At 27.6% G+C, this 24,647-nt stretch overlaps 2 protein-coding genes and 2 pseudogenes across 4 annotated transcripts; 3 read left to right on the top strand and 1 right to left on the bottom strand.

The window, feature by feature from the left end:
- The first annotated feature begins 4,715 nt into the window (after positions 1–4,715).
- On the top strand, positions 4,716–6,362 carry LOC107170935 (uncharacterized). Its single transcript, XM_015521157.1, has 2 exons — positions 4,716–5,000; positions 6,243–6,362. Exons 1-2 carry the CDS (start codon positions 4,716–4,718, stop codon positions 6,360–6,362), a joined length of 405 nt encoding a protein of 134 aa, XP_015376643.1.
- Positions 6,363–10,487: 4,125 nt separating this feature from the next.
- LOC107170934 (uncharacterized) lies at positions 10,488–13,522 on the top strand. Its single transcript, XM_089217168.1, has 3 exons — positions 10,488–10,649; positions 11,740–11,887; positions 13,007–13,522. Exons 1-3 carry the CDS (start codon positions 10,553–10,555, stop codon positions 13,260–13,262), a joined length of 501 nt encoding a protein of 166 aa, XP_089073294.1. The 5' UTR covers positions 10,488–10,552; the 3' UTR covers positions 13,263–13,522.
- Positions 13,523–14,293: 771 nt separating this feature from the next.
- On the bottom strand, positions 14,294–19,424 carry LOC149061288 (uncharacterized; annotated as a pseudogene). Its single transcript, XR_016192488.1, has 14 exons — positions 19,402–19,424; positions 19,055–19,258; positions 18,317–18,394; positions 18,019–18,090; positions 17,887–17,958; positions 17,755–17,826; positions 17,609–17,692; positions 17,430–17,510; positions 17,255–17,344; positions 17,114–17,188; positions 16,796–17,001; positions 16,104–16,282; positions 14,563–14,665; positions 14,294–14,339 (listed from the first exon to the last, which is right to left on the bottom strand). The product of XR_016192488.1 is annotated as an uncharacterized LOC149061288 (transcript).
- A 657-nt stretch (positions 19,425–20,081) lies between these two features.
- Positions 20,082–23,634, top strand: LOC149061287 (uncharacterized; annotated as a pseudogene). The gene is made up of 5 exons (XR_016189491.1): positions 20,082–20,175; positions 20,343–20,429; positions 20,952–21,073; positions 21,155–21,233; positions 21,606–23,634. The product of XR_016189491.1 is annotated as an uncharacterized LOC149061287 (transcript).
- Positions 23,635–24,647: the final 1,013 nt, after the last annotated feature.

Genomic DNA, 24,647 nt, shown 5'->3' with positions numbered 1-24,647 from the left:
TGGAAACTGGCCACATTCATCATGATCAAAAAACCAGGTAAAGATAACTCTGACCCACGTAACTACAGACCTATTAGTTAACTGTCATCAGTTTCAAAAATGTTTGAAAAAATTATACACTCCAGGCTCACCAATTATTTAAATGCAATAAATGCTATTCTGCATTTCCAATTTGGATTTAAATCAAATCACTCAACTACCCAACAACTTCTACGTCTAACAGAACATATAGGTAAGCGATGGTTACGAAAAAAAAACAACATACAGGTGCAGCCTTTTTAGATGTAGCCCAAGCTTTTGATCGGGTCTGGCATTATATAAACTAAAAACGTTGAACACCCCAAATGCTATATTTACAATCTAATTAAATCATACCTCACTGCTCGCTGTTTTAAAGTCAAAATAAACGACACAAATAAAACTAATAGATAAATGCAGGTGTACCTCAAGGTTCAAAAATTTCTCCATTACTTTTAAACCTATATGTTTCGGACTTTCCTATATCAATTAATAGTGAAATAGCACTTTATGCCGACGACAGTGCAATATGTTCAAGTTCTACAGATGCTGAAACATCCAAGACCACCTGAAAGACATCCAAAAATGGGGAGATAAATGGAAAATAAAACTGAACCGTCAAAAAAGGACAGCAGTCCTTTTCACTAATCGTCGTCCCAAAACTCCCGGCAATTTAAAATTGTACGGCAATAGTATTCCTTGGTCACCTAGCATCAAATATCTCGGCGTAATATTAGACAGGAAACTAACTTGGAACGCACACATCACCTCTAAACTACAACAAGGCTACCAGAGACCAGAGACTTTATCCATTGATAAACCGAGAATCATCGTTAAGCTGGAAATGTTCTATTTTGCTATACAAACACATTTTACGACCACTACTTTTATACGCAGACCCTGTGTGGGGAAATTGTGCTAATACCCACATACAAAATACAAAATACAAATATTTCAATCTAAAGTCCTTAGGACAATAAAATCGCTTAAGACAATAATATCTAACGCCCCATGGTTTATACGTAATGCTGCACTGCACATGGACTTCCAGCTACCATCTATAACTGATTATATAAGGAAATTAACAATCAACTTCTTCAAGTTACAGTCTGCCAGCAGCACGAAATACTACAACCTAAGTGTCCCTCCTCCTATACGCCGACTCAAGCGTGGATGTCCACATGGCTTTCTACGCTAATGTGTCTATTATTTTGTTTATTCTCTCATATTTATTAATTCTTAACTAAATCTTAATTATACATACATATTACTGTTATATAATAATATAGTTAGTTATAAGTTAATAAAAATTGTTAAATTCTAATTTATCAATTCTTACTGATTTTGAAAATTTTTTTTAGCCTTAAGTTTAGATGACCAATTTATTGTCAGGAAAACTTTATAAAAAAAAATCCTACTACTTATTATGCTATCATTAAAATACGCACGGGATATTAAAGGGATCAGTTACGTACAATTATTTTAACCAAAACATATAAATCTTTAGTCCATCATCATACTAATCGATCTATGGTAAAGAGATAATATATTTTAAAACTAACTTGTTATTGTGTCTACTTAAGACGAATTAGTCCACTTTTCCCAATTTCACTTCCTAACAACTATAAATTTAATATGAACATAAATTGTTTACACTCACAACGCCGAGGCGGCAAGTTAGTCAAAACTAACTGTTCTTAAAAATTTCTGTTTTTCCTGACGCTATTGAAAACTATTCCGAATATGATACTTGAATGCACTAACCAGATTAATTTTCCAACCAGAAAAGTGACTAAAGTTGAAAATCGAAGCATTATTTCGACAATTTATTGTGTATTGTGTTGACGTGTTCACAACCAGTATACACAAATAGAAAAAAAACGGGAAAGTGGATGTCGCTCTGCTGTAAAGTAGGTTACAAGTGGATGGAATGAAATTTGAATCCAATGATATTTTATCATTGTATACGAAAAACGATTCTGAGCGCAGACGGTTTATCTGCCTAGGATATATTATAGATTATTAAAAGTTTTCAAATCTTAGATTTAAAATAACATTTTTTTATGAATTTCTAGCTTAAAATAATTTGCGAGTTTTCGAGATTTTTACGTATGTTGTCAAAATTTAAATTTAAATGATTGTAAAAAAAAATTGTAACAATGTATTTCTTTCATTTTTCAAATTCTATTGTAAAAATATGTTAGGAGCTTTGTATTAAATTTTCAAATCTTAGATATAAAAGGAAAATTTTTTATGAATTTCTAGCATAAAATAATTTGAACATTGCCGTAATTATTACGTATTTAGTCAAAATTTGAACATTAAATGCTTATAAAATAAAATTGTGAGTATATATTTCTTTTATTTTTCAACTGATATTGTAAAAATATGTTAGGAGCTTTGTATTAAATTTTAAAATCTTAGATTTAAAAGGAAAATTTTTTATGAATTTCTAGCATAAAATAATTTACGATTTTTCGTGATTTTTACATAATATGTTGCCAAAGTTCAAACTTTGAATGCTTATAAAAAAAAAATGTGACTATATATTTCTTTTATTTTTCAACTGCTATTGTAAAAATATGTTAGGAGCCTTGTATTAAATTTTCAAATCTTAGATCTAAAAAGAAAAACTTTTATGAATTTCTATCTAAGATAATTTGAACATTGCCGTAATTTTTACGTCATTATTAGTCAAAATTTGAACTTTAAATGCTTATAAAAAAAACCGTGCCGATGTATTTTTAATATTTTTTAACTGCTATTGTTACAATGTGTTATAAGCCTTGTATTAAATTTTCAAGCTTTTCCACCCTACAAATAAAATTTTATCGATAATTATAGAAAAAAAAAAAAACCAAAAAAGTTGAAAAATTAAAATGTCAGCAAACAGGTCAAAACAAATTTAAATATTTTGAAAATTTTGAAAATTTTATCAAAATATAGAAAATGTCTATATAAATATTCAATCAAAATTTCAAGTATCTTTGGTCATTTGTTTTAGAGTTACACCAAAATAAGAAAACCGCTAAAAATGTGAAATCCAGTGAAAATCCAATGTTGTAAAAATTTAAATTTCAAATGCTCATAAAAATTTAATGCGAATTTCCGGTGGGCTTTTTATTTGTGATAAAGATTGAAAAACTTCTAAGAAATCTTGTATTAAATTTTTAAATCTTAGATTTAATAGAATTTTTTATGAATTTCTAGCTTAAAATAATTTGTGAATTTTTGTGATTTTTACGTATTTTGTCAAAATTCAAACTTTGAATGCTTATAAAAAAATTGTGACTATGAATTTCTTTTATTTTTCAACTGCTATTGTAACAATATGTTAAGAGCCTTGTATTAAATTTTCAAGCTTTTCTGCCTAACAAATACATTTTTATCGATATTAATTTAAAAAAAACTAATAATGATCGAAAATTGCAAATACCTATGAATAGTTTAACTTAAGTAGAAAATTTTTGAAAATTGCATGGTGGATAGAATATACTTATATAAACATTCGGTGAAAATTTCATGGATCTATGGTCATTTCACATTTGTTTTAAAGTTACAACTGATTGTGCGTAAAATTTCCCGTTTTTCTCTTAATTTTTAGTTTGTTTTTCTCGATTATTAAGAAAAGTATTAAAATTTTTTTTAATTTGACTCCCCAGAGTACCAACTACATTCACTTTCTGATCTAACGAAGTACTGAAGTCAAAAATCGAAGCACTTTTACTGCCCCAAAAACGTGATACTAACAAAAAAAAACATACACACACACATCATAGTAAAAATCAATACATTCATCGCTCCTCTCAGAATCTAAAAATCACTAATAATATTGTAAAATCAATACATTTATTGTTCCGTTCCATTTATTGTTCCAAATTGAATAAAACGTAAATTATGATACCTACAGTTACCATCACGCTATAATTTGATTTTTATATCATTGTGTTTTTTTTCTGTTTTTTGATGTTTTACTCGATACTTTTTCAATATGCCTCCTATGAAAATGGCTCAATTTTGTACTATACAATTACAAGTAATAATAAAAAAAAAAAAATATTGTAAATTAAATATAATATACTAAATAATAAATAAATAATAATAATAATAATAGGTATTATATTTAATTTATAATATTATTATTTTTTTTATAACTTGTAATTGTACCTATAGTTCAAAATTGGGCCGTTTTTATAGGAGGCATATTGAAAAAGTATCGTGTAAAACATCAAAAAACAGAAAAAAACACTATGATATAAAAATCAAATTATAGTGTGGGAAGTGATGGTAACTGTAGGTTTTTTTTATTAAGTATATAATATACTTATACTATGAAATAGCCCTCTCGCTGATCTTACAGGTGGTTTTCAGGCACTACATACATGAGTAATCGGTGACATGTGGTAATGCCTATGATAACATATTTACAAATAACATTATAACAATTTATACAAATAAGTTGTTGTAAACTATATTTATAAATACAGGTACCTTGGTAAATTTATCAAGACGTATCATTGTATCAACAACTGTAAAATATACAGCTTAGACTCGATTTTAGATACATAGCAACGCATTATAAATATAAATAACACACACAATTTAATTCAAATAATTAAATTTGAAAATTATTTTTTTTATAACATTCATATTAAATTAAATTTTACAAATTATACAGATTATAACAATTAATAATTATGTCAAAACAATCGATTGATTTAAGTCAAGCCAAGCTCATGAACAATATAAATAACAATAATAGGGAAGTTACTAAAAATAAACGGAAGAAGAAAAGAAAATGTGTATGTTGTTCGAGGATATTACGTCCTGACGAATCTTTGGAAAAAATCATGGCCAATGACAGAATGATATTCTTATCCTCGATCCATCCTCCCGTCGTTCTTGGCCACAAAAACTGCAATCAAGCTCCGATCACTACACCGAAGCACAAGGGATTTTTGTTGGACTTGGAAAAATATGGAGTAATTATAATTAGCTTATAAGTTATTAGTTATTACAGATAACAGTCACACAAACATGTTGTATGTTGTATTTTGACTTCTGGTTATGAAAATGATTTTATCTTAGATTTCTGTATAATTTTTGGCAAAAATTGAAAAGCACCAACATTATGATTAAATAAATAAGTTGTTCTAGGATTAGATTGATACCTACCAAATTAAGAAGTTTTTCTGTAAAGAATTATCTTTCCACATATTAAAATAAATACCTACGCACCTATTTGATAATGACATAATTATTTTACACAGCTATTTGATAGCCAATTATTAGACGGAATATTTTCTGTAGCTACCAAATTAATTCGATTAACTAAAAATGATCAAGATTCAAAATCTAATAACGGTTCGTCCATAATGCAAAGTATAAAAGTTTCTAATGAAATATTTTGATAATTCTAAATAATCGTGTCTAATAAAATCTACCTAAGGTTCTTATTATAGCCTAACCTTGCCCTTGATAATTTAGTTTAAATTTTATTTGAAAGATTGGGTCGGGCTATCACTATTGGTGTGAACGGATTAAATTGGTTGTATTTTACGAGAAAAGGTTATGCACATGTAAATTTCCAAAAATTTTATTTTATCCCATTTAAAATATTACAATGTTTCAATATGAGGGTTTCAAAATCATTGGAAAATAACAATAATGTACAAAATTAAAAAATATATAAACAGCAGAAGAGACCGATAATACCATGTCAATTATTTTTGAAAGACAGCTATCAATTTTAACTTATTGATTACTATATGTTAAGTAAGATGATAACCACATTAGGAGGAACTATTTACGCATTTACATTTACCTTTTATCATTTGGAATTTACGCCGATTGATTTTAATTTAGCAATTATGAAATTGATCGTATAACATTTTTTTGTGTCTGAATAAATTACATCAATCTGCCTGTATACTTCAGGCACGGTAAGATCATGACCGAAAAAATATGGCAAAACGGTTTTAGATGGAGGTCTGTTCGTGATCTTAACGTGCGCAGAGTATATAGTGTCACAGAAACTACAATAGTTAAATGAGGATAGAATGTAGAAATAAAATAATATTATTTTAAGTTCCTTATCAATAAATTTCCAAGTTTAAAAATTATGCTTGAATATAGTTACAGTTATCCTTAGTGGCTATAATGTCGTAATTAAGTATTGCCGTGTACAAAATATTTATGTTACTTATTATAACCATTTTTTTTAGACAAATTGGTCACCAGGCGCCGTAACTAAATATGTGGCCATATTGATGGAGCAAACAAAAGCAGGAACTCTTGGACCATTACCCGGGAGGATAAGAAATAATAGGATAATACAAGACTAGTCATCAATATTTTAAGAAGATAAAAAAAGTATTGAATCCACCTAGTAGTGATGATTGTTAAGAGTCAAGCAAACACTTAGAGCCATATAGGGATTTAAGAAACTGGTGGGGATTAAACAGTTCTAGAATATTGTATAAATTTGCCTAAACCAGCCGTAGCTCCAAAAATGAATGTGTAAGCCACTTCATACTGCGTGGAATGTTGCGGTGCTGGAACAAAAAAGAAGAATGTCGTGGATTTTATGAAATTTTTAATAAATAATTAATATATTATATACATTAATTTTGACTGCGTGTTAATCGCTTATAAGTACTAAATTTGATCGGCAGGTAATTATATTTTATCATGTCGTTGCAGCATGATGCCAGTAATTGAAACTTAACACGGTAATCAACTTCTCATCGAAAACAATAACAAATGTTACCCTTATAAACAAATTAACAGGATAGCAGACTATCTACGTTTTATAGAGATAATCTTTATATATATTGTAAGGAATAATAGTTTCATTTACGAATTTTTAAGACTAATAATATTTTGTATCCCATTTCGAAGACGCATGGTGATGGGCGTACAATTACGTTTTACGTACAATCATTTTTCATTATAAACAAACTTTGCGTAAGCTTATAGAAGATCCTGAACTTCTCATTGGCTCCCCGGGGTACTACGACGCGCTCCAGGTGATTGAGCGAGACCTCTTCAATACAGCCGAACACAGAATATCGGGAATGTCTAGAGAGGTGACCGAGGCAGTGGCGTAATTAGCAGCAAAAGTTTGGGGTAGCGAACACTTTTATATGCTTCATCTTCTCCAATAAGCACAATGGGTGGATACCATTTACACATAACTTCCTCGTAAATAATTATTTTATTTGCAGTTTTAAGACACGAAAATTCCCAAATAACGTATTCTTTAAGATAAATAAATAGTAAATACACACTGACGCTGATTTTTTTTTTATTAAATTGTATAAATATTTTTGGGGTAGCAAAATGATACTCTTGCAACCCCATAACAATGTTTTGGTGTTACCACACCTACCCCTCGCTACCCCATAGTTACGCCACTGGGCCAAGGTTGTGCCTTGGGGCCATTCCAGTTCGGGTATCGAAACACAAGTATGTGCTCGACATTGTCCGACACGCAACTGCAGTAATTGCATCAAGGACTGTCCATACGATGGAAGTAATATTGGAAACACCTGTGTTCCGAGAGAGCTTAGGTCATGTGGTACGACATTTGGACCCTTGGGACTATCCTGCCCTCCCATTTGATGATGTTTGGAATGCGTTCATTTTATATTATACGCAAACATTGTGCAACATTGCAGTTGTCCACAATCATCAAAATGTATAAATTATAAGCGAAATTCGAGATTTTTACTGTGCAATAACCGAGACAACGTTAATTTTTTTGTTAATATATATAAAAATAAAGTTGCATATAATAATAATTATCATTGATAACATAATCTTTACTGATTTGAATTATTTTAATTTAAGAATAATATCCACAGAGTTTCCTCTGAATTTTAACGCTAAATTTTATATTCTATAACGCATGTGTATAAGAAATGTATATTGCTTATTAATTCGTATGAATATTGTAGCATCCCACACTTCATATGGTCAACCCTAATTAATAAGCATGTATTTTGTACCTATACGGCTATACTATGGAAATATTTTTAACAATTCTATTATTTAATGATAATTTGAACAAAATATTTGAAAACCATCATAGTACCGAAAGTCCCGTCATTATATGTGAACCAGATGGACACATCTATACGTACACATCTTATAAGTTAGGTATAGAGATATAGGTATAGGAATTTTGAACATTATGGATTTCACATGATATTTAAATTTGTATAACCTTTTTTTACGTTTCTGTTTTTTACTTCCAAATTTTAGAGAGTCGCAGCGATATTTACTAAAAAGAAACCAATATAGGTATACATTTTTTTCACTTTTGTTACTCCAGTAAATAATATTTTACCTATAGTATATAATATTTGGTGGGACCGTTTTTTTAAAGAGAGCATTAACAAACAAACAAACAAAAAAAAAAGATACCCTGTAGAAATGACAGCTTGAACGAATGTGTGGCGCCGGTAATCCCAGACCATTGTACAATTATGTACATATTATGATGCACTGCAATTTTCAGTACACTTTTACGACCCGACCCGGTCACGTTCAAATGTGTATTTTATTTCATTGTAGTTTTTAAGAATCGGAGACCACCCAAGGATTTCTTGGTTTAGTTATTTTTTTTTCACCTACAGTTTTAGCGGCCCCATCCTAGAAATTCTTATACGTATTATTTACCTACTAACGTCCCACTACCATCTGCCGTTTATACGAAGCTGAATGCTGTTTGCCGTAAACATATAAATCCATTGTAATTTTATTACGTGCATACTACATGTATTAGTTTTATTTTAAATAAAACATTTTCCAGGTTTTAAATATATATATATATATAATATATGTTATCTGCATGGTATATCTACTTATCAGCGTTTCGAGAGAAAAATTACACAATACACTGCGTAGTAACTGCCGGAGTAGGTATTAGATATTATATCATTACAACTATGGGCGATTTCCAACCCAACTCTCGTGATTAATGGCTTCGAAATTCGTATAAGAAAACTGTCAACTATTACACATTTACAGGTTTATCGCATATCACCATACCTTACGTATATATTTATTTCTAAAATAATCATATAAGTATCGTATAACTATGTCTATTTGGTAACAGACCTACTTGGGACCTACCCTAATGATTAATGGTTTCCGGATGAGAATAAGAACTGTCAACCTATTCACATAGTACACCTGATGTTATAATTTATAGTAAATGGCGTCAGTAAGTGCCTGTTGAGCTAAGTACTTATGTAGTTATATGTCTTCCAGATTATTGTATCCTAATATCATTTATATTTATCTATAGAATTGAAATTCCATGACTTTTACGAAAGCAGACAATTTTACAGATATTATTTTATAACAAATATCCATACTATCTCATGTATCGAAATTATTTGAATCACTTGTTTTTAGTTCCATACTCTATCCGTAAATAAAATTATTATAGAAGCAGTATGGGTTAAGTTTATGTAATGACGTACAATGTAGTGTTCAATATTTTTATCTTTAATGCTTTTCAAAACCACTCAGAACCAGTTGATGTCATGTCTAAAGATTATAAAAAGCATTTGTACATTGGACATGGTCAAATGTCAAATCATAATGCTCGAAGCATCTGGTATTGGTACGATTTTTCTTTCATTACTTATCTTATCTTCTGAACAGATATTAGTGCCTAGTGGATTAATGTTTTTGGCCCTGAGTCTTTTATTTTTCTAATGGAACATAAATAAGAATAAATAAATACCTACTAAGACTAAAAATAAAAAAAACTTATGAAAATAAATCAAAAAATTAAACGATAAAAAAGTTTTCTAAATACAAAAAAAAATATATTCTAGTTACAAAAACGTGTTTTATTAATAATCTCAAAAAACTAGCATTATATTATTTGCAATATAGTTTTAACTAATAACGAATAACTCACTCAATAGTAGATAGCACTCACCACCATGTTGGCTCTTATTAGGTCCCTACTTTATATTGTTTTCTTTAAACATTATTGTAATAGGTACCTACCTCGAAATATTTTTAATATTATATTCACATATAGATTTTCAATTTTTAGATGAGTAAAGTTAATATAGTGTTGGGATAACTGTTATGACTTACCCAAATATTTTAAAATATTCACGCAATATTAAAAATTTAAGCAATTAAAATCGTTGTATTATAGTTTACGATTTAAAACGCAACTATTGATTTTTGACGGAATTTTAAAGTACCTAGGTTAATAAAAATTATAGTATTTATACCAATTTGATGAGTACGGCTTTATACCCTATATATTATAAACAATATAATGAGTAAAAAATACTATTGTATTAAATAAATCGATTGCCAGTATAGTCTCATGTTATTAGCCCGTGTGTGGTATATTGGCTGTCCGGTAGGTGCGCATCTAAAGCCCCTTCTTAGTTTTGAAAACGCTGTACAATACAGCCGTCGCCTTGGTAGCTTATAAAAGGGCACGCGGAGGCTCTCTGATCATCAGTTTACAGACCTAGAGAGAGAGTACAACATCATGATGTCTATAACAAAAATATTAATGTTGACCACTGCAATCACCGCCATCAGTGGAAGGGTTCTTGACGTCAGTAGCGATACTGTACAGCCTATCGGTGAGTACCTCAATAATATTTTTAATTTCATTCTGAATAAGAACTCTAAGTGACGGTCAGACGATTTTGTTTTAGGGAGGGGGATGATGTAGCTGATTTTCGAACAAATACAGTATTTGATCATTAAAAATATAATTTATAACCATATAATTTTACCTATTATCAATTTTTTAAATTTAAGTAAATACAAACCTTATTTATAAATGTGTTAGGTAATACATAACAATCTTCATATGAAATTATTAAATCTAAGCTTTCCTTTAGTTTGTTCAATATTTCGTTGGTGATTGTATTTATTACCTCGTGATGAGCAACAATAGCGATCAAGCCATTGCAAATACTCAAGAATAATATGATCAGACAATCATTACGCATGCGCGTTAAATTTATATTTTAAATATACTGTTGGGTAATTTAATAGTAAATACCAATAAAAGGAAATTAACAATATATTATAGTTTCAAACATAAAGTATTTTATGTTTCAATATTAGAACTCTTGATTTAATACTAGTGTATTTCAGTCATATCAATAATTTCTTCTAACCGCATGATATACACATGATAATAAGCAGCAAATTTACTTCTCCCATATTATTTCTTAAATAACAGCAGGTGTACTTAGTACCAACCTATAACAGTATAGTGACGTGACGAAAGTCCTGTAGGTTTCCTGTGGAAAAATACCTATTATTATCTAGTTGATAATTTGTTTAAACAAAAAAAAATTAAAAATTAAATAGATTACCTATACACTATACCTAAATGTTATATTATATAAATCGTTATAAATATTGAAAAAAAGTCATGGGGCCGGCCGGTAATGGTATGTTATTATTATTAAAGTATTATTACTGGTATTAACAATATCTGCATGCATGGATAATATTATTATTATTATTTTAATAATTGAAAAACACGTTTTTGTTACTCAAATATTTTTTTGGATTTAGATAATTATTCATATGCTAATTTGATATTTTTATTTGTTTACATTAAATTTGAAAATATTAAACAAGTAGTTTATTCAATAACGTCTTATTTTCATTTCATCGCTTAATAATAATCTATAGGTACCATTAAAATTTCAGCTCGGGTTTCCTGGTCCCGTCGTGTCCCTAATCAGTTCCAGTTATCCATTAAATGTGGCAAGATTCCCGAATGGAAATGTCGTAAATTATTATCAAAGGCCAATACTACCAACACCAATTCCATCGTCAACCAGCATGGAAACCAGCGGTAAATACATCCTAATCTTACATGTAGTTCTGTAACTGACGTTTCTCCTCTCGACCAACCTCGACCAACTGCTACTCAATAATAGAGTTTATAAAAACAAAATAACATATAGTCTTTCCAAATTATGCATCTTTGGTGTAGGCGAAAATAGCGTTCGATATTTGCTGAAGACTTAGGCTGTGGACTAAAGTCGTATTATAATAATATTAGGTATTTAATAAACTCAAAAATGTTTAATAATGTTTGGTGGAGAGTTATAAATTTTTTTTGGGAAAGATTTGTCCCAAGTTTCCCTCCTATTTAAAACCTTATTTTAATTTGGTATTTTGTCAACTTGAAATCGGCCATTCCACTTTTCCCAATGATACCCTCTCCCACCACCTATATTTTGTGACAGATTAAACAGTTGCGCATGAGATATATAGGTACCGTTCTAAATCAGTTTAGTTATAAGTTATAACTAAGAGCCCGGAATTATATTCTTTTGCATATTTTTTTTTGAGTCTATGCAGTCAGACGGGGGTTTGAAATCTTTACGAATCATGAAACCGGTGTAATAATGGCAAAGGTTTTTTTTGCATATTGGAGAATATATCGATTAATTTGTATAGATGTTCGATATTTTTGGTTGCAGTGACGTAAATAATATAAATTATATTATGTCTGATAATAGTGATAATGATATGATATTGAAAATATACTATATATTTATATACAATCGTCCATCGTATATATAATAATATGATAACTGATTTGCAATATGCTCCTGTGACTTCAGTTGACGTCGAACGTTCTTTTAGTACATATAAAAACATTTTGACCGACCGTCGCACAAGTATTTTGGCTATTTTTAAAGAATATAATTCCGGGCTCTATAACATATATTATATGCAATTTGGAATCACAGAAAAAATAGTATATTTTGTAGTGACTTACATTGCATATGAGTAGCAATAAATGTAGCGAGATTTTTTTTATTATGTTGGAGAATTGGTTCATACTATATATACACATTTCAAATTGGTGCACCATGGTGACTTCTATCCGTTTAAAAAAAATATTGATTGCGTTTCTGTTTTAATTAATTTAATTTCTATACATATTTTTTTTACTTAAAAGGGAACGACGACAAGCTCTAGTAAAAACTAGAAATGTAGATGATGGACCAGGTCCAGTCGAGTCCTTCGCCAGATCCAGTTATCCATTAAATGTGCCAAGATTCCAGAATGGCGATGTCATAAACTATTCCACCATCAACATGGAGGTAATAAAATGGATTCGTCAACAGCTGTCAATTGAGAAGATGAATCGTATTCAGGAATTCAAATTAAAAAACTTGAATCGTCTGTCGTCCTCAAAAACACCCCAGCGTTAAATGTCGAGATTAGTTAGTCGTTTATTACGAAAGACGACTTGTTACATTTTAATAATTAGTACAACTATTTGATATTTTAAATTTTTTATGTAATTTCTTAATAATTTGGACCAAATGTAGAATAATATGATGATTCCATTTAATACATTTGTAATTGATTATTTTAAAATATTTTACTTTATCTGTTTAGTTAAAATTAGTACAATTACAGGGTTCTAAACCAATTTTAAAATTATAAGAATGAGCACTGATGTTTTTTTTAAATTTATTACTATACAATTATTTACATGTATTGAATTTGATATAATTAAATGTATTCGATTTAAATAAGTAAATTATTGACATACATCATGAATGACATAAAATTGTCAAATTTACTAAACATTTGTTGAAATTTTCATGTAAGGTATTTTAATTATTTAATTTAATAATTACATTAATAGCAAAAGTGATCATCATTTTCTTAGAAATTTTAGATATATTAACTAAGCCGTTTACATAAATAAAATTAGATCAAATATAGTAGGTATCTTGTTGAACATCTTGTAACATGATTTTTTTAAATTAATTTAATTGGGCATTATTTGATTGAACATAATTTTGATTCATATAATTATTTAATTATACATTAAATATAAATATTTAATTCATATAATTTTGTTTTTGATAAACTTATTAGCTTGTCTTAATCAGGCTCCTATTTTTTTTTATAATGTATCCATATATTCTTATATTCTTTGTTGGTTATTTTATGAAGAGCATAGCAAACATTTAAAATCAAATTGGCCATATGAAAATAATTTATGACATGAATAACAATATCAAATACTAAATACATAAAAATAAATAGTAAATACAAAAGTAGCATGTCATGATAATGATGAATGATGATGTATACCCTAGTAGCACCAGGTGTCCTTAAGGATTCTTTACGGAGTCCTCGTCAGGAAAGTAGGGACTCCCTATGGATTCCCATGACTGTCCCCACAATCTTTGAATGCTTGCCACAAGGATACCAATTCGGGAGTCCTTCATGGCATAGCTGTAGGACTTCTACGACGGATAGCCGTAGGACTCCTACAAAAGATGCATAAAAGAATTCTTAAAAAGAAGCACGTATATATGTTGATATTATAATAGCAATATTAAAATTTATTATTAATAACAAATACAATACTAAAAAAATTAGTAAAAAAATTTTATTTAATTTTAATACGCATTACAATGCATTACAGAGTTGATAATTAATAATAAGAAGCATTTTAATATTGTAAGTATTTAGTAACAATTTTGTTTTTACTCTAATTTTTTTTTTAATCTTTCTTTTGAGTGCCGTAAGAAGCTTGTTATTTGTGTGTTAATTGCATCAGGGGTAGTGGACGGAAACCTTTTTTGAACGGTATCTGTAAAATATAGTTATTAGGTACAATATGTATAAATATTTCGTGTTAATAATTTATTTATTTATTATATTTATTAATAATAAATATTGATTACAACCATAACATACAATCAAATCCTCATGATATATTATTAAGACTATAATTTATTATAAGTTATAACCAGTGTTGGGATTAGATAAGTACTTTTTTATCTAGATAAAGATAAAGATAACAGGACAAAAATGTATCTAGATATAGATAAAAGATAACACAATTTAAATTTATCTAGATAAAGATGAAAGATAAATACATTATTATCTAGATAACAAGAAAGATAAATTTAATTTTTTTAACACATTGAAATCCAAAACATTTTAAGAGTACACATTTGATCCTACTAAGTACTTCAATATTATATAAACATCGGCTATATGAGTAAATTAATGTTAGCAGTAGACATTATTATTAATAAATAACTAAGGTATAACTGAAAAAAACATTTTTTAAATTAAGTATAAAAATCAAGAGAAAACTACACATTTTACACGATTCGTAATAATGTAATGTAGGTATATTTGATCACAGTGTTCGGGGTGTTCGGGCCCCTAACGAAAATATCAATAGTAAAATATAATACCTGTATAATAAATAACATTATTATGAACATATTTTTTTTTTTTACTGATATTACTCAACAATTCAAATTTAAAGTATTGGCAAGTTATCATAAAAATAAATTGACAATCAAAATGTGTATTATATTTTTTTGTATAGACTATAGAGATGAATTTATCTAGATGAATGAATTTTTTATCTTAGATAATTATTTAAATAAAATTCAACTATTTATCTAGATAAGATTTTTATCTTATAACTAAATAATTATCTAGATAAGTCTCAACACTGGTTATAACACTTCTACAGAGACCTGGTGGTGTGATACATTTATAAAAAATGCATGATTCATCATTTAAAATATGTTTAATTTTATTTACTTTTCAACTCCAAAAATATCTCTTAAATAACTGGGATTTAAAAGTTAGTGGTACTTGGTGACTGATATCACTGAAAACATATTTTAAATTATATTGAGTACCTACCTAATATTAATTCTGTGTAATTATCTATGCTGCACTAATTAAACCCGCATTTCAAAAAACCCACATAATTTTTGTAAAAATATTTTAAGTTAATAATTCTTTTCAACTTTTTACAAAAATATATAAGATTAACATCTACATCTACATGTATATATTTTAAATTAATAAGTGTTATATTTTACAATACAATTAAACAAAAAAAAAAAAAATTTGATTGTTTACACACAGATGATAATATCATTATATCAATAATATTAAATCCTTGTAAGACACACTATAAAACATTGTTTAAATTATAAAAAATATTGTCGATCATATATGCCGACTACAGATTAAGTATTATAACCAACATTACTTGCCTAAAATACATTGATATAGGTATAGTTTCACAAAGCCAATTTTCTTTTTATCCGCATTATTTCTTTTTTTTTCCAGTGCAATTAATTTCACAGCCCAACTCATCTGTTATAGTGTGTTCTAAAATTCTCCTTAATAGTACTGTGTAATCTTGCCCGCCGTAGTTTTTATATTGAGTACACTGAACATAAAATAAAAACCATGTTATACAATATTATTAGGACCAATCAAACTTTTATTATTTAAGCTATATTTAAACTATGTTTGTTTATAAAAATCTAGCTTTTTCTTTATCAAACAAAATAAGCCAATCGGAGAAGATGGATTATATAATATTAAAGTGTTATTTACAAATATAAGTTTTGGTCAAAAATTTATTAATTATCTGGGTCCTGTCATATTTAACTCAGTACAGTATTAATATAAAGTATTTTTTTGTTTTTTGTTATACAGTGTTTGTTATATTTTATTTTGTTATTTTTTTTTGTTATGTTATTCAAATTAAAATACTAGAAAATGATGTTTACTTTTACTCCCTACTCCACCACAAGCTTAGCTTAAAGGTGTAGGCAATTTTTTTTTTTTTTCTAAATACTTTGTAAAATTTGTGTTTTTCAAATAATAATAAAAAAAAAAAAATTATATTACATAAAAGCTTGCAATTAAACTTATAATTAAAATCATTCAATCTTACTAAGTTTCCAACAAATGTTCTATTTTTCAATTCATTTTCTAATTCCTTTAATTGGTTTTCATTAGCAGCTGGTAACAACTTTTTCTACTTTGATGAAAAAGTTGAGTCTTCATCTTGGCGGTTTATCACTGTTGCTTTGCTCTCGAGAAGTTCATCAAGTTTGCTAATTATGTTAGCTTGGCCCCGCAAAAGTGCTTGAAAATATTCTGGAGAGTGAAAATCAAAGCACAATTAATATTGATCAAATTAATTTAATTATAAATTATTAAATAAAATTAACTATAAATTAAAAAAAATACTAATGTTAGATGTACATACTAGTGGTTTGATCAATGTGTTTAGTTGAAGTCCCTTCTGTCTCATGGTGGTTTTGAACAATTTGTGATTCATGTTCTAAATTATAAAGACTATAATACATTTGGGTTTTTAAAATAAAATTAAAAAGTCCTATAATTTTACCAGCTTCTCCGCCACTGAGAATGTTACATTGAGTTGATGAAGGAAGTTTTTTAAATACTGGTGATTGATAAAACATCTCAGGACTTACACCTAATTGACAATAAAGTAATGGTATTAAAATTTAATGTAACAATTTCACATTTTATAATCAATTATTAGGTATATTATAATTTACTATGTTGGTCATCACTATCCTCCTTGTCTGAAGCTACATCATTTTTATAAGGACTGACAATATAATTACTAATCCTTGGTCCTAGAACATAACATTAAAATATTAATTATCACTACCAAGTATATTTTTCATAAAAGTAAAAGTATTACACATAAAAGTATTCATAAATATGAATTTACCAAAGTTGTTATCATTGAAACAATTTGGAGAGCTTGATGAGTGTCTGCCATGAGTTAGAGGAGAATATTGGGAGTTAATAAGACCTGAATATGAAAAAAAAATAATAAAATAAATTTTTAAAGAATTTATGTGTTAAATGTGTTACCAAGACTATCATCAGCATCTTTTAGTATTCTAGTGGGAGATTTAGCTTTTTGATTGAACATCAGTTCTGTATCTAGAATAATTTAATGCAAAAATTATAATAAATGCCTAAAAAATATATTTTTAAATTTACCTTGACTATCATCAGCATTTTAAAGTAATCCAGTGAGAGATTTAGCCTTCTGATTGAAAATCAGTTGTGAATCTAGAATAATATAATGCAAAAATTATAATAAATGCCTAAAAAACATATTTTTAAATTTACCTTGACTATCATCAGCATATTTAAGAAATCCGGTGGGAGATTTAGTTTTTTGATTGAAAATCGGTTCTGAATCTAAAAAAATATAATGCATAAATTACAATTAATACCTATATTTTAGGGAAACTTACAAGTTATTAAAGTTATTATAATGACTTTTATTATTTTTAATTAAGAATTTAGTTTGTGATTCATATTTTTGAAATTCAGAAGTATATTTAATGGAAATAAAATCTGAACCTATTATAATGTATAAAAAGTATTATTTTATCTAAATCTCATCCAATATTTTTTAATTTACCGAAACAATCAACATTTTTCTTAAATAATTTCTTTTTTGATTTCACTTCTGTAGAGCAAATCTGGTCAAACGAAGATACTAAAAAACATAGTTATTTAATTAAAATAATGTAAATTAAACTGTACAATAATAATAATACATCAAACAAAATTATGTATTATTTACAAATAATTGTAATCAAAAAGTTTAAAAAATACTTGCCTTCATTAGAAGTTATTTCAGTAAACAATTTTCTTTTATGATCTAGCTCTGATTTTCCGTGTTTTTTTTTGAGTATGTTCTGCATCTGATGTTGTAATGGAAGAAAAATTATACTGTAAAATTTTATTCAGTTTTTCTATTCCTCTCTCATAAGTAAGAAGTAACTACAATTTGAAATAACCAAACACATTTAACTAAATTATAAAAATATACAATTACAATATCATAATAAAAATGAATTAAAAGTTTTAACTATTGGCAAATGGCTGTACATTAATAAAGGTTATTTTTATAGAACAAATGCACTTAACCAGCCCATACAAATTTTTTGATTTTATATCATATAAATGTATACTATTTGTTAAAGTATCAATTGAGTACGAAAAATGTATGTGGAACTGTGGAGTATGTGTATCAAAAGTGGGTGGGGGGTCAAATTGTATAGTTTGCATCAAGTCTGAAAAATGTTTTGCACGCCACTGGTAGGTACCTATTAAGTACTTATTACTCATCAGAATAAATTTAAATTTTACAAACCACTTGATCCTAAAATTTTTATAACATCAACAATATCCCATGTAGATTGAGGATCAATCATATGACGGACAGCTAACTTCATTTCCTTTTCCTTCTCAATATGGCGAGGATATTTACATTTTAATTCACCATTAACTCTTCCTAGGTACCCACTTTCTTGGTAAAAGTTGAACACCATCACTGAATTCGGCAATGAAATAAATTCTAGAATGTGCAATAATAGGTATTGTATAATATTATTTGAAATTATAATCAAGATTAATCGAGTACAACTGAATACAGACTAAAGCTACCTATCGCTAGTGGGTGGGTCAACTTACAGTGAACAGACTATAGTGACTACTTACCTTGTTTTATCCAACAACTCCATAATGTCCGTTGAAATGTCAAACGTTAATTTAGTTATTATATTATAATATACTAATTGGTTATAGGTAACTACTAAGTATAATAAAACCTTTTAAATTACAATATAAATTAACAATTATTCATCAAAGGCTGCGTCACTCACTCTCAATTTATTTAAACATGAGTTAAAAAACGCAATATGCGAGGTCGGAGGCGTAAGAACAATTTCAAGAAATATTATAATTTATATCGTTATTTGGAAAAATCCATGGAAAGATAAAATTCAATTATAACTGACCTAACATTAGTAAATAAAAGACAATGCTATCGATCTATTAATAACCATGAATACAAAAAATACACCGTGTCTGTTGTTGACAAATTTATAATAGTGAGTAATGATAATAATATGTGAACACAAGCTTTGATAGCTTGATAAAGCAAATAGCATTATAGCAATCAGTTTATCCGGTATTTGCGGTATTCCGGTGGAAACTTGAATTGGTTCTCGGTTTTACAAAATTAATTATAATAATATAGTTCTATTTTTCATATTTTTCAATATTTTATCGATCGTTTACAATAATAGTCTATAGATACTAATAGGATACTTTTTTGTACTTTGTAAACAGTTTGAGAATTGTCAATTTGTACTTATAATTTTAAGTTTATAATATATAATTTAATAGGTATTATATTATAAACAAATTAGAATAATTTTTTGTTTTGAGGTTCATAGTTTCATACTTAATTAAAAAATTAAAAACTAAAATGTAAGTAAGTACTATAAGTACCTATCGACGTTCTTTTTCCATGTTTCTCAATATTAATTGCATGACCATTTTAAAAATAAGTATAATAATATATATATATATTATTATATATTACATACCTATATATGTAATAATAATGTATAATAAGTTTTCTGCTTACATCCTAGGCCAAAAAACCATTATCATTAATGACATCTGGTCATCGACGAAGATTGATTCGAAACCAATTAAATTACAATATTGCCCAAATTGAAGTAATTATCTTGATTATTAAAAATGTTAATATTAGATATAATTTTTCAAGTAACTAAAAAGTAATTTGAAATTGTATTTTGGTATTATAAACCTTTTATATATATATTAATATAACCAGACATGTGTAGTATTTCAACATGTATACATATTATTGTACTCCAATTTAAATTAAAATGCAATAAAAAGTATAGATGATTGGTATTTTTTTCTTATGTTTAATTACTGCATGCAATGCTAAAATTGAATCTAATATCTTCAAAAAAATGTAATGAACTTAGGTAATTTTGAAAATCTTCAGTTTTTCTTTTTCATTTAAAATGTTTAAGGATCATAGATTGAAAAGCTGAAATAGTCATTGGAAATCATGTATCTATCTACTAACTATAAAGCTGCTACCAATTATTAATTTATCTTCAACTTTTGTTGTTTGTTTCAATTTCATCGTATATATATATATAATACTTGTAATTTTAAGTAATTTATGAATGCACCTTTTTTATTACTGATGATCATGTTTTAAGAAAATTACACATGATATTTCTACTGAACAACACCAAATGTTTGTTGAAAATGATTGCACAAAGAAGTTCCGATTTCTTTAGAGAGAGAGGTAAATCAATACAGTGAATTTAATTATGTATGTGTATATTATTATATTTCTCTTGTTTGTATTTTCGTGCATATGCTCACATGTAAGTAAATTTTTATTTTTATGTATATTTAGGAATTTGATCAGTTTGATAATGATCCTGGAATTGAAATTGCAGTACCACCATCTTCATCTCAACCTGCTATATCACTAAGTAAGAATATTTTTTGCTGTAATTTAATTTGAGTTTATACATAATACATTTAATATATATTATAATACATTTTATCAAGGTCTATTATCTTTGGTAGCTATAAACATTTTAACAACTCAAGAACTACTCATTAATACATTTTGATTTAGATAAATAAAAAATAAAATGTTCAAAACAACAACCACTATATAATTTACAGTAAAATGTAACATAGGGTTATGTAGTACAATATATATATATATGCATATATATATATATAGACATTTTGGTTTAATACATTTTTAATAATTTTTTTTTTTAAATTTAATTTTGATAGTATAAATTAAATGTACTTTTAAATTTTTACCTGTGTATATTTTTTTTCATTTTCAGATGAATCTTTATGTTACGTATCAGATATTGAACCCCAAAACATGTCAAATATTTTCAAATCCCATCTAGCATCCTGGGCTACCAAAGAAAATATTACTTTAAAGGCTATGGATGGTTTGCTGAAAATACTCAAAACACATGGTGTTCATGAATATCTTCCTTCATCATCGCGAACATTGTTAAAAACTCCCAGAACTACTTACATCAAACCAGTTGGAGCAGAAGGTAGTTATTGGCACTATGGACAGGAATTAGGATTGTTTACTTTTTTAGAGAAGTCTAAGTTATCATTTTGAAAATGAATCAATCGACTTAATGTTCAACATTGATGGCTTACCATTGAGTCGTTCATCATACAATGAAACCTGGCCAATTCTAGGCTAGATTTTCAAAGTAAACTATATATTTGTCATTGGCATATACCATAGTCAAGTCAAAAAGCCTACAGCTATTTATGCTTACTTAGAAGATTTTATTAAGGAAGTTAATAACCTAATTCTAAATGGGTTCACATATGAGGAGAAGTGTTTGGCGGTCAGAGTACATTGTTTTTGTGCTGATGTTCCTGCTAAAGCATCTATGCTTTGTATTAAAGGACATAGTGGTTATAACAGTTGTACTAAATGTAATGTTAGAGGTTATCATAAAGAAAGACGCACATGCTTTCCAGACATCGTAGGTGAAAAATGCACAGACCAAAATTTTAAAGAGCATATTGATTACAAATACCACTTAAAAGATCAGAATGGAATGTTAATACAAAGTCCTTTGGAAAATATAATTGGTTTTGGAATGGTTACAAATATTCCTTTGGACTACCAACATCTTGTTTGCTTGGGCATAGTTAAAAAACTTATAAGTGCATGGTGGGCTGGGGACTTGCGCTATCGTATTCCATTGAGATTTAGAAAACTTGTATCTTTCAAGTTGCTTGGAATTAGAAATAATACTCCTCAAGAGTTTCAAAGAAAACCTAGGTCTCTCAAATATTATATGCAGTTTAAAGCGACAGAGTTTAGGCAAATTTTGTTATACACTGTCTTTGTATTAAAACGTTGTCTTTCTAATGAAAAATACAATAATTTTTTAACATTACATGTTGCCATTACCATACTTTGTTCACCTTTTTTAATTACTTTTCATCTGGAATACGCTAGGAAACTGATTCAGCATTTTCTGACTACATTTAAATTTATATATGGGAGCTATATGATAAGCCAAAATTTCCATAACTTATTACATTTAAGTGATGATGCAAACTAATTTGGAGTGCTGGACAATTTCTCATGCTTTAAAATTGAAAATTTTATGATGCAAATTAAAAAATTAGTCAGGAATTTTAATCTGCCTCTATAGCAAATTGCTAGAAGAATTGAAGAAGTTAGCAATAATACAACACATGACTTTCAATATATTAAATCATGTGACAAAATAATATATAGCGGTGATAATATAAATGGACCTGTACTATCTGGTTGTGAGTCACCAGCTTATAAAAGCATAAGATTTTTATAATTTTATCATTATCGCAGGGGATATAAGAAACAATTGCTATAGTGTCAATGAAGGAAAGACTATTGTTAGAGTGGAAAATATTATGATGTACAATAATTGTCATATGATTATAGGCTATGAATATACAGCGCAACAAAACCTTTATTCTATACCTGGCTTAGAATCATCAATTCTTGGTATTTATGAATTAGGATCACTTAGTGTGATTCTGAAAATGTGGCCTGTTGAAGATATTAAATGCAAGTTATATGCATATGAAACGATGAGTTCAAATGGTTCTTGGGCAGTATTTCCTATTTTACATACATGGCAAAATGAAAAACCTCTAATATAATTTAAATTTATAAGAACTATTTCTATTTCTATTTTAAATTTTGTAAACAGCATTTATTTTATCGAGAAATAAATTAGATATGTGAATTAAAATTTCACTATTTCTACCTAAATGTATTGTGTATAAATAGTTTGTACCTAATATATGATTTCACATAAAATAAAACGGATATTATTATTATTGGAAAAGTAATTTATTTTAGAAATAGGTATTTTAACTGCTTTTATTATTAAAAATTTTGATTTATGATTATTAAACGGGTATATTTTTATTTTTATTAATTTACAAATCAATGGTTGGACCAATCGTATGTTTAAAAACATACAATTTTTTGAATTTAGCACACATGCAGATGAGTAGTCTTTTTAGGAGTACTTTAAGAACTTGAAGAGGACTCCTGTCGGCGTCATATTATCATTGGTGAGAGAGTCCGTAGTGGGATATCAATAGGACTCTATTGGACTCCTGGTTATGTGTTATTTGTTAGATTTTCTGTAGTCCAGACAGGGACAATTATGGGACTGAAGAGGACTCCTTGCAGTATCCTTTTTATTACCTGTTTTGGTGTCCTGAACAGGACACTAATTTACTCTCCCAGAGGAATCCTGCTGCTACTAGGGTAATGATTGTTAAACTTGAAACTTGAGTGATCTATGTATTTAAGTGTTTATGTAGATAAATAACACTATTTTTTGGTCATGTAAATACTTCTTTACAATTATAATATAAATATAATATACAACTAGACTACTTCAGTGATTTGTATGAATAGTGTAACACAGTTTGTAAGAGAGTGTCTTTTAAGTACATCAAATGGCATTATTATTTATCACATTAAAACAAGAAGGTTATAATAGTGAAATACAATATTTATACGTGCACACACATACTTACAATGACATAAATACTAATATTAATTATATACTTCAACAATAATGTCTGATTTTTAAAAATTTATAAAATTTAACAATTTAGTTAAAACACTTTTATTATATCTTGAATTAAATTTTACTATACCCACGCCTATATTATAAAAATAAATACTTTTTTTGGGATTCAAGACTAATTACATAAATATAAATAAATAAATTATACATCAAATCTAACTTACTTCTTATGATATTGGATATTTTTATATGTATGAATCCTTTTTTTTTTTTGTTTCCATTACCTCAACATTAAAACTTGTATAA

This window comes from Diuraphis noxia, unplaced genomic scaffold (assembly GCF_037042655.1).
Source record: "Diuraphis noxia isolate RWA-SAM2 unplaced genomic scaffold, SU_Dnox_SAM2 contig0001, whole genome shotgun sequence".
Taxonomy (NCBI): domain Eukaryota; kingdom Metazoa; phylum Arthropoda; class Insecta; order Hemiptera; family Aphididae; genus Diuraphis; species Diuraphis noxia.
The sequence above is the reverse complement of the archived record's forward strand: the minus strand, read 5'-3'. Positions and strand labels throughout refer to the sequence as shown.

Excerpts from the sequence above, each read along its gene's own strand:
- LOC107170935 (XM_015521157.1), top strand. The coding sequence starts at position 4,716 with ATGTCAAAACAATCGATTGATTTAAGTCAAGCCAAGCTCATGAACAAT. Across the intron at positions 5,001-6,242 it reads TGGACTTGGAAAAATATGGA|ACAAATTGGTCACCAGGCGC; the intron begins GTAATTATAATT and ends CATTTTTTTTAG.
- LOC107170934 (XM_089217168.1), top strand. The coding sequence starts at position 10,553 with ATGATGTCTATAACAAAAATATTAATGTTGACCACTGCAATCACCGCC. Across the intron at positions 10,650-11,739 it reads CGATACTGTACAGCCTATCG|CTCGGGTTTCCTGGTCCCGT; the intron begins GTGAGTACCTCA and ends TTAAAATTTCAG. Across the intron at positions 11,888-13,006 it reads AACCAGCATGGAAACCAGCG|GGAACGACGACAAGCTCTAG; the intron begins GTAAATACATCC and ends TTTACTTAAAAG.